At 36.3% G+C, this 10,712-nt stretch overlaps 2 protein-coding genes across 3 annotated transcripts in view; one reads left to right on the top strand and one right to left on the bottom strand.

The window, feature by feature from the left end:
- Window positions 1-699: 699 nt before the first annotated feature.
- Window positions 700-7,228, top strand: LOC102590883 (uncharacterized). 2 transcript variants are annotated; one of them, XM_015309485.1, is made up of 11 exons: window positions 700-877; window positions 1,380-1,456; window positions 1,716-3,221; window positions 3,317-3,455; window positions 4,567-4,650; window positions 4,838-4,898; window positions 5,039-5,188; window positions 5,261-5,319; window positions 5,808-5,942; window positions 6,267-6,358; window positions 6,833-7,228. In XM_015309485.1, exons 2-11 carry the CDS (start codon window positions 1,424-1,426, stop codon window positions 6,902-6,904), a joined length of 2,331 nt encoding a protein of 776 aa, XP_015164971.1. In that variant the 5' UTR covers window positions 700-877; window positions 1,380-1,423; the 3' UTR covers window positions 6,905-7,228. The 2 variants fall into 2 exon arrangements, with proteins under 2 accessions (XP_015164971.1, XP_006349247.1); XM_006349185.2 differs by having other exon boundaries at window positions 4,567-4,698.
- Window positions 7,229-7,975: 747 nt separating this feature from the next.
- Window positions 7,976-10,712, bottom strand: part of LOC102583629 (charged multivesicular body protein 7) — a 7,065-nt gene continuing 4,328 nt past the window's right edge. The window contains exons 5-8 of the mRNA XM_006349076.2: window positions 9,808-9,938; window positions 9,364-9,532; window positions 9,115-9,244; window positions 7,976-8,482 (exon numbers count right to left, since the gene is read on the bottom strand). Of these exons, the coding sequence (XP_006349138.1) occupies window positions 8,211-8,482; window positions 9,115-9,244; window positions 9,364-9,532; window positions 9,808-9,938 (702 nt within the window). The 3' untranslated portion in view covers window positions 7,976-8,210. The remainder of the gene's footprint in view (window positions 8,483-9,114; window positions 9,245-9,363; window positions 9,533-9,807; window positions 9,939-10,712) is intronic.

The following is a 10,712-nucleotide window of genomic DNA, read 5'->3' as shown; positions in this document are numbered from 1 at the left end:
CTATTAAATCACAGGTTAGGCTAGGCCTAGGCCCAAACTCATATTGACGTCTCAATTCAAAATAAAATAAAGCATTTTTCAATAATACAATGGTATATTTAAACATTTCCCCATATATTTTGTGAAATAATTATATACATTTGAAGTACTTATATAAAAAAAATTAAAGATCTTAATTTTCAAAATCACCAAACAAGTCACTAACACAACCTCTTTGGATGGTTGTTACATCATGTTGTATTGTTAATTTAAATATATTGTTTTGTTTTAATTTTTATTAAATTTTATTGAGTTATATCGTTAAATTCATTATTATTAAATGATGAAAAAACTCATTTTATGTTATTACATATCTAGTAATTTTAAATATTTCTTACCCTACTATATTTTATATAACTCTACCCATAACCTTTTTTTTTGTGATTTATCATTCATAATTCTAAATGTGTGATATTATGTTACGATGAAAAATAATACTTATAATATATTCAAGTATTATATTTATCAAACTAATACAATATAACACAGTACAATACATTATTAAATGACGAAAAATGATAATATAATGTATCCAAATGGCAAAATAATAGGGTACAAAACAATTATAAATCAAAATATAAAAAAACCCATCCAAACAAGGTGTAAAACGCAGTGTAAAAGAGTGAAAGTGAGGTACACGCTCCATTGTTTCGTCTTTTCCCGCCTCTTTCTCAGTCTGATCACGCAAAATCACCCGTACGCACGCTACCCATTTCCTAAAATTTCAAAAAGGACCCCAAAATCCTTTGTTCATTCTGGAGTATCGACTCGAGTTCTTCTTCTCACAGCTCAGAAACGAAAGGAGGCGCATGGTGAATCTCGTCTCTGCTCACAAGTGGTAAGTAATTCACAATATCTCCATGATCGATGATGCATGTGAAGTTAATCCTCATATATTCGTCCCCGCTCAAGTTTCTGTAAACTGTAGCTGTTGGAGATTTAGATTCACCAGATGTTTGATCATTCGCTGATAGATTTAGATTTTTTTTCTTCTAATGAAGCTTTAATTTGGCGTTTCGTTTATGAAAGGGAAAGTACGTAGTACTGAAATTGTTCTCGAGCGATTTGGATTTTAGGATGGGTTTTGAATCTGAACGTTTTATATGTGATTATGCTGTAGATACCGATAACTAACTAGTATTACAAGTTCTCAGTTATTCTCTGTTCCACATGTGTGTTTGTGAAAGAGAGAGACCTACAGTCTTAGTCTACGAAGCTTAATTCCATTCTATGTGACTATGGCGCGTGTTTGTGAGGGCAATTAGCAATACATGTAAAACTATGATGGTGGAATTTGATGGTTAAACTTGATTAATCATTCTTTCTGCTTTCATTTTCAGAACTCAGGTAACACGCTCACTTTGGATCAGCTGAATTTGCAGCTATGGACGTCAACAGGAAGTCAAAATTACGAGATGTAAGTGGCCAGCTTGCAATTCGAATCTGGGTTAATTATTTACTTGAAGCAATTTGCAGATTTCATATATGCATATTGTTCCGTCCCTGTTGTCTTTTGACTTTTCCGATAAGTTTAAATTTCTAAGTTTGTTAGCTTTTTGTGGAGTTCAATTTTCAAATTTTCTTACGACCAGAAAGGTCGACCCCTCTCACTGAGTGGATCTGATGTCATGTTGGTATGCTTAGAAAGCTAGATCTTGATATTTTGTTCTTGTCAGGACCTTGCCGGTGACGCTTGGAGTTTTGGGAGCAATTACCACCAATCCAGTCAATCTAGAAAGATGTCCATTGGAATTGTAATAGATTCAGTTTCAAAATGCAGAACTCAAAAAGTAAAGCAAGCTGAAGATCAGACTCACTTGGCAGCAGTTAAAACTTCTAGCAAAGAGATATCTGTTGACGATGGGACACCAATGGCTCAGAAAACTTCAAGCAAGGGGAATTTTACAAATGACAGAAACAAGAAGGAAATAGCGAGCACTTCTGCTATCAGAAATCAAAGAGAGCCCATAGAGAAGCAGACATCTCCTTGGATATCCACTAAAACCCTCCACCATGAACCAACTTCAGAGGCAGATACTCAAGCAGAGAAACCTTCAATTGCACAGGGTGTAGTTGAGATGTGCAACACATCACACAGAGTGGAGGTAGGACCAGCAGAGTGTTCCTTAAGGTCTTTCTTAACCCAGACAAGGACTTTGCAATTTGACATATCCAAGCAGGTAAAGGAGGATGCTTCTATAGAGAGAAGGGGGAAATATGCATCCAAGGTTGCTCTGGAAGACATGCCTGAGAAAGAAGTCAAAGGAAAAACTACCAAAGCAGAAAATACAGGCAATGCATCTTTAAGATTGAAGCTTCAGGAAATCTTAGGAACTGTTTCTTCCCCAACCAAGCAGTGTCCAAATTATCTAGTTCTCGAGCAAGGTGCAAAAGCCTCGAAACCAGAGCAAAAAGCCAGTGGAAATCATGTTGGTGAACCTAAGCAAAATTCAGATACTATAGAAAGTGATACCCAAAGTCATGAGTACGCTATTAGGAGACCAACTACTCGTTCTTTAGCTCGAAAAAGAGCTCCTGCTAAGTTGAAATCACAAAATAGAAAGGGACCACCAGCATGTAAAGAGGACCACTTAGAGAAAAATGTCTTCCTTCCTAAAGATCTGCTGTCTAGGACGTTACGTGATGCTAGCACTGGTAGTCCTTTGATGGTATATGGAAGGAGAGGCAAGAGGAAGAGTCACCACATGGAAGCACCTAAGGTTTGCGAGCTGAACAATGAAATGAAAGATGAAGACACAAGAAGTAATTGTAAAAGAGTACCAGTTCCTGAGAAATTTGTATATCCTGGTGATGGCTCTACTTTATTTCAGGAGAAAAATGACGAGATGGTCCAACCAGATGCTGGTAACCTAGAATCCCCTGTTGTGGAAATGACTGAGCAGCTGAGAAATCTACAAGAGCATATAGATCAGAAAGGAAACTCAGCAGAAAAATTCAAGAAGAAAGCATTGGACTCGGAGTCTGACAACCAAAGCCCAGTTTTTGCTTTGAAAACACCTGGCAGAAAATCTTTTCCAGGATTTGCACCAAGAAGCAATCTGGGGCAACTGCATGGTGATGATCATATAGATATAACATCAAAAACTGAGGGCATTTGTAAGGTCAAGAGCTTTGATGGATTTAGACGAGAATATAAGTCCAATACACCCGATGAATCATCAGTATCCTTCTTATTTTGACTCAACAGTTGTAATCTTGTGGCTGATTGTCATAGATTGTAGTAATGAATTGTTGATTTTCCTTATTATATGTAAAGGATGATGCAGGAAATTTGGAAAATTCTCCTTTTCTGGAATCAAGACGTATCATTGAAGAAGATACACAGATTAAGTTTTCCAAACCATCATCCATGGAAAGTGATCCCGAGGACTCCGAAGACAGTTCAAATATTCAAGGTTAAAATGATGCTTTGTGATTCATGTTCAATTATTTATTCATGTTGATTCAGTTTCCTTAGTTCCTTTCAAATGTAATCATAAGTCTCCAGATGATCCATACTGGATGTAAATTACATTTTCTGCTGATCTACGACTTGACATCTAATTTTCCTACTTTAAGGGTGTTGTCTGCTTAACATGAAATAGTTTTTGTGTGTATATATAAATGTGTCACATTTTGACAGCTAAGGTGCATGGAGGCAGGAGTTTCAAGTAAACATTTTGGCTGGGTGTGGTGAATTAATGTGATTATTTTTTGTGTATTACTAATGGGACAAAAGCCCCTTCTAAACTTTGTAGTTCGGGTAACTTATGCTGTTTACAAGATAGAGTTGCCTTGCATACTTTATACCATTCACCCTGACTGACACTTCGTGTTTATCAGTGTGACTGATGATCACCTATTATGATTTAGTTGTACTTCTGGTACTTTTCAGTGTGACTGATGATCACCTATTATGATTTTAGTTGTACTTTTCTTTTCTTTCACTTCTTATGTGTTCTGTTCATTTATATCTTATGAGTGAGGTGCAGTTTGAAAGGTAATAATGTCAGCATTTCACTTGAATAGTAATATACTAAGCCCCTTTGTCATTTCTGTTGATCTGCTCTAGTTTAGAATGATTATCCATTGGTGAAATTGAAGAGATGCATATAGATTTCTTTTATGTATCTACTGCTTAAAGAGAAAGGAAAAAGGCACAGTGAAAATGGAGTTTGTAGTGTTGAGGGAACTTTTGAGATCCAGCGAGTGTACTTTTCCACAGGATAATCTGTAGATTCTTCACCAGAGCATACAGAATTTAGTACTTGGAACCTGTTACCTGAAAAAAATGATATAGCTTAGTATTGATTTTCATTTGAAATGACTATTATTTGATTGATATTCTGGCTGACTGGAGGAGCATTGTGTGGGACTTCTAGCTGACCTTTCATTAGTAAGTAGGTTGTTCTGCTGACCATCTTAACATAATATGGATTTTCTTAGAAGTACGTGATCTATTAATCGAGCCTCCCTGTTGACTGAAGCAAAATCAGTTATTCTCATTACTTTATGATGTATATGCAGCTGATATACAGCAACCACCGTCTCCTGAAATTTGTAATACCGGGGAACAACCTCCTCGACCAAACAAAAAGCTCTTCAACAAAGGTTGTGCTAATCTTTCTGGAGTTAGTCTTGCTGCAGCTTCTTCTAAAGGTTCATGTCCATCAGTTCAAATTCTCTGCTTGTCTGATGGATCTTTGTGTTATTCCTTATAATTACTTTTTCCTTTCCAGTTTCTCAAGACTTTCTCTCTCTCTCTTTTTTTCTCTCTTCTCCATTTGGAATTCAACAGGAATTGTTTGTAGGAAGTTTGAAAGGCATTTAGAACAGAATGAAGAGGATGTGCTAACTAGGTACTTCTTGCATTTTTTAAGTAAACGAACTAACAGCTTTCTTCAGCAGAGTTCTCTTTCCCGAGTAAATGAACTAAAAATCCTTCAGCACTGAGTTTTTATTTTTCAAAATTTCATTGAGCTTCAATATCACTTTGCAGTGCCATCACCTTATTCGCTTTCTCATTAGAGAAAGTTAGAACCAAACTGAAGTCTGTGACTAACCAAAGATCTGCGGAGATCCTGAACTCAGTTGCTGAGAAAATACATATGCAGTTGCAGAATGCTGAATTTCAGATTCAAGCAGACATGTAAGTAGCATAAAATGGCAGTAACAATTTCAAAGATTCTGTCTCTTTAAGTATGACTTTTCTCCGTTCCAGGGGGAGAATAACCAGTCTGAATAAATCAAAGAGAAAGCATGTAGAAGAAGTGCTGCAAGGTAACTTGTTAACAAAATATTGACAATTTGCTTGATATCTGCTGCTTCTGGTAGTATTTTGTTCAAAATTTGAGTGCCTGAAGCAGCTTAGTTCTGGTACGTCCTATTTGTTTATGTCATGGAAAGGTTTTCCCACTCTTCAGATGTTCTAACCTGTTTTGCCAGAGCCCGTAGGACAGGGTATTATTCTGCATGTGTGAGTTGTGGTACCTTGTTAACTATCACTTTGAGGATCCGTTAGTTTTGCGTGCCATAAACCCCAGCATGACAAGTCTCATTTTTCTCATCTAGTACCGGTTTTAGTTATGCAAAGTTTCGTTTCTTGACATGATGAGCTTGAGGAATTAATTCCATTTTCCACAATGCAAATGCACATGGAAATTTGACTCTTCAATGTTTCTTTCCGAGTTTTCTCTGATTTCCTCTTTTCGAGGGCTATATGGTTCTTTTTCCTGTTTGAAAATTAATTACTCTGAATTACGATGCAGAGAAACAACAACATCTGAGTGCCATATACGAACGATTTAAAGAAGAGGTCACTCGGCATCTCCAGGATTGCAAGAGCACACTTGAATCTCTAGAAGCACATGAAGTCGAAGTGAAAGCAACTGTGGAAAAGAGAAGTATGACAAGATCTTCTATGAACTTTGCTAAAGCTTAATTATTTATTTGAGCCAGTAATTGTCTATATCTTGAATAATATTTCCTCTATTGCACTTTAAAGCATCTAGACTACAGGAAGGGCAGTAGTTGATGACATAGCATGTTAATTCTTTGCTATTTAAGCAATATATTAAATTTCCCAGGATGTATTGCTGCATATGCTTTTGCTGCACATACATTTTTGTGAAACTAAACATCGATGAGGAGCTACAATTACATATTGGATATGTACCTGGTGATCACAAGGACAAGCTAAATTCTGATGTTTAATTTTCATACTGTAGAAACATCAAATAAGAAGCTACTTTTGGAAGTGGAAGAATCAATTGAGACTCAGCTTGACAATGCTGAAAGAAGGGTTTCTTCGGTCCACCATGTAAGTATTCTTCACTCACAATTTGGAGAATAGCTTTGCATTCATCTTTGTCCACCTCCCCACCACACACACACACAGACACAACCCCCAAGCCTATCCGACTGGAGTGTGGTGTGAATGTTGCTCATCAGATTATCTTCATTATGCATCTTATATACTTGGATAGTCGCTTCAATTATCTATCATGTACACAATTTCAATTAGCTGTTCCTGTGCTACATAAAGCAATGGAGACTTTAAGAGTCAAATATTAGATGTGTTGTTCCATGTCAATTGCCATGTTTGCTATGGAACAGTTAATTTCAATTATACCAATTAAAGCCAACTTAGCTTTAACAACTATATAATATTAACAATCACAATTAGTTTTGCCACATTAAACCACGTAGCTGGTTAACTTCATTGACTTGCAATTCTGGAGAATATAGAATGAGTGTCACTTGTGCTCTAACTGCAAGTTTTTTGCTTATGTAGGCGGCAAGGGAGAAGATGCGTCAGCTGAAATTTGTGGTTGCTGAATGTTTAAAAGAGGGTGTTCTTGGTTGATGATCTCAACGTCTCATGGATTTTCAGAAGAACGTTATAGGCATATGTCCCGAAAGCGTGGTTATTACATTATTTTCCAGGAGTGAATTGCTTCTCTTTTTTCTTTTTGGGGCTTCTGGAGTCTATTTTAACTTTAGTTCACTACTAGTACTACAGTAGATGCTCTTATCAACATTCTTACAGAAACACAATTCCTCGAATCCTTTTATGTAGCATGTGTGACAAAATTAGAAATTGTGCTGATTATGTTGGGTTTCAAGCGTTTGATAATAGACTAAGTTTTAGCTAAAAACTCGGACAAATGGTCATTATCATAGTTATAAACTCTCTCGAGCTAATGACCTGGTTCGTGATCCTTGAATTATTTTGAATAGACAGAGAAAGGTTAAATTACGTACATATTAAAAATTGTTTTTACTCCTTAACAAGATTTTTCTATTGAGTTTGACAATGTTATTGTATGGAACAAAAGATAGAAAGAGTAAATCCAAACGAAAGAAAATGAGGAAGGAAGTGAACTACGGAGTTTGGAGAAGGGTGGACCACAAAGGTCTATTGCAGTCTTACTTGCATTTTTGTAAGAGGTTGTTTCCATAACTTGAGCCTGCAACCTTTCTAGTTACATCGCAACAACTTTTGGAAATATCCACATAACTAGGAGTCTAGCACAGAACGCGAGGAATTTTTACTACCAAGGGAAGTTCTTCATTTTGGAAGAATTGGACTCAACTAGCTGCACATAAACGACAGCTTCAAGATTGACATCAATGGACATGTTGCCAATAGATTACCCAGCATTGACATCATTTGACAAGTAAATCTGACACCTCTTCAACTAATGAGTTACTATATCCCTCCATTTCATTGTGTTTTAATTTGGCAGGACAAGATGTTTAAAAATGTAAAAAAAAGACACATTTGAAAGTTGTAATCTTAAAAATGTAGAAAACACCTTTTAATCTTATAATCTTAAACTAAAGGTGTACATAACATACCAAAAATGCACTTTGAATAATCTTCTGGTCGTCATTAAGAGTGAAATAAAAACATTGGAATTAAAAACTTACTAAATAGATAAAAATAACATTCTTTTGGATATAGATTAAGAAGGAAATAAGACAAACTATATCGAGTAGAACTTTTTGATAATGTACAAAATCATTGACATGTCAACTACCAATGTCTTATCGACAGTGTTTCACGCATCAACTATGCCCTGTCTCTGAAGATCAAAGGTGCGCACTTATCAATTGTGGCATGGACTACCAGGCATCACAGTACAAAACAAGATTATAACTGCAATTGGCTATGACAGAACAGCTTCACGATTGCCATCTTTTGACATGGCACCCATAGACTCCACAGCATGTTCTGCCTCCAGGTCCTTCCTTGCATGGTGTGTGAGATGAAGCTTTGAAAGAGATTCACTCAGTGCATCGGCAGTTTCCTGTGCTCCTGCTACTACAGCATCTACCCCAGTGGATGTTTGAGTCGGTACCTCAACAAAATTCATCTCCAGCTCCTTCAGCTCCTCTTCAATATCTTCATCCTCAATTTCTGCACCTGCTGCATTTGAGCCTGAGGAGGAGCCAGAAAACTAGTAGCTTTAGTACAGATACAAACCCAGCTAAATTCATCAAAAAAAATCAGATTGGGAGATATGTCCAAATTGTTCAGTTGATGAGGCAATATCTTCACGCTCAAAGGCCAATATTAAGTGATGACCTGATACCAAGTTGAGATGATATATCAACCTGAAGGTTCATCATTGTCCATCAGTTCAAAAAATGGGATAAGATGTTTCCAGAAACAGGCTCGATCCACTCTTGATTAGGGGTTTCTAGTGATACAAAATACGAATATTCACTATCATGTTTACCAATTGAGTTGAACTATATATGTTTTCTTATAAATTTTATTACTCACTCTATTTCAATTTGTTTGCGTGGTTTTGACTTAGCACAAAGTTTAAAAAGTAAAGAAGACTTTTGAAACTTGTGGTCTAAAACTAAAGATATGTAGAATGTACCAAAATGTCCTTTAGTTTTGTGGTCTTAAACATGCCATGTTTAAAATTGAAATTAAAGAGTTGTCAAGAAAGGGAAGAGACATTCTTTTTCGAAATAGACTAAAAAGGAGAGTAAGACAAACAAATTGAAGCGGAGGGAGTATCCGGTAAGAATGTGACAGATTTCGGGGTGTCATACTACCTAGAACTTCTTCAATCTGCTTCTGCGATTCAATACACTCGTTCAGCTCTTGTAGACACAGCTCAACTTCATCATAATTGATCCCATTTTCCTTGATAGCCTGTGTGCCAATTCGAATGGCTTCAGCAACCTGCCATTAATCAGGGATAAGTTTAGAGTTGTCAAACCAGTTCAAAGGTAAATAAAGTCATCTGTAACTTGTCAATTTTGGATTAGACCAAGCACAGTTTCACATAATATGATATCGACCTCCTTTGAGGCTTCTGCATCAGCAATAACTGCAAGGACTTCCTCCACTCGGTTTAGTAGCGCTGTACATTTTTCTCTACTCAAAGAAGCCAGCTTCATCTCCCTTGCGCACTTTAGAGCCACCTGTTTGTTCCCAAGTTTTAGAGAAGCTAAAGCAGATGCTCTAGACCTGTGCATTGAACAAGTATCCTAGTTATTTTGGTTAACTTTGAGGAACAGTACTACCTAAATGAGCCCTAAATAGAGCCATTATAATTAGTCAGAACTTCTACGTCAAAAAAATTGGGCATTTCTAGCCCTATTCTGGCAACAGGAAAAACATTATTTTCATATTTTCCTTTCTGGATGAAGCAATTATTTTTTGGGCATTTACACAACTGAATTGGTAGAATCTCTTCTCTATTGTATTATTAGCATTTAATATTGGAGGATGATAGTCCTTACCTTTTCCAGCGTTGATCTATCACATTAAGCTGATGCTCAAGTTTCTCTACCGTCCAAATCAAATGCAGCACATCAAGATCTAGACTTGTTGTGCCAGAAAGTGCTCTTGCTGAAAGAGAGACTTTCACTCCCTGTATGGAAAAACTACATCCATCCATATTACTAGCAGTGTTCAAGATTGGTGAATCAAGCTTCCAATGATTTAACAAACAAAAGCAGAGCTAAACATGGCAGAACTAAGAAGTAGAGAAGACCTCTGGATGACCAGAGTTTTAGGTCCCAATCATAAAGGAGAAACAATAGCAACCAATAATTATGGAATGGGAATCAATAAAGATTGTTGGACATCCATATACAATTTTCTTGATTGCTACAGATATACAAGTTCGTTAAAATAGTTTAGTGCTCTATTACTTCAATGCACTGTACTAAGAGCCCGTTTGGATAGACTTAAAAAAGTAGTTTTAAGTCAGAAATAAAAAGTCAAACTTAAATGACTTTTAAGTCAAAAAATAAAAAGTAGGGGAAGGCCTACTTTTGGTTTTTAACTTATTTCAAGTCATTTTTGACTTATTTTAAGTTATTTTTATATTTGCCAAACACTTCCAGAAGTCAAAAACTGACTTAAACGACCAACTTTTAAATCAATCCAAACACCCTCTAACTCGTCCATTGCACTATGCTTGTTAAGATATGGACAAGAAAGTGTGAATACTTTAATACATTAGGTATGTTTTTTGTTAAATGGTATACTACAGAGATGAAGTAAAATTTGAACCCAAACAATAGGGATGCTTTTTGTCAAAAACTCAAAAAATTGCTGTTTCTTCATCACAAAAATAAAATAAAAATAAAAAGTTTCGCCATTTCCGTCCCCCCCCCCCCCCCACCCACACTCCACGCAA

The sequence above is a fragment of the Solanum tuberosum genome, unplaced genomic scaffold (assembly GCF_000226075.1).
Source record: "Solanum tuberosum cultivar DM 1-3 516 R44 unplaced genomic scaffold, SolTub_3.0 scf00104, whole genome shotgun sequence".
Taxonomy (NCBI): Eukaryota; Viridiplantae; Streptophyta; class Magnoliopsida; order Solanales; family Solanaceae; genus Solanum; species Solanum tuberosum.
The sequence above is the reverse complement of the archived record's forward strand: the minus strand, read 5'-3'. Positions and strand labels throughout refer to the sequence as shown.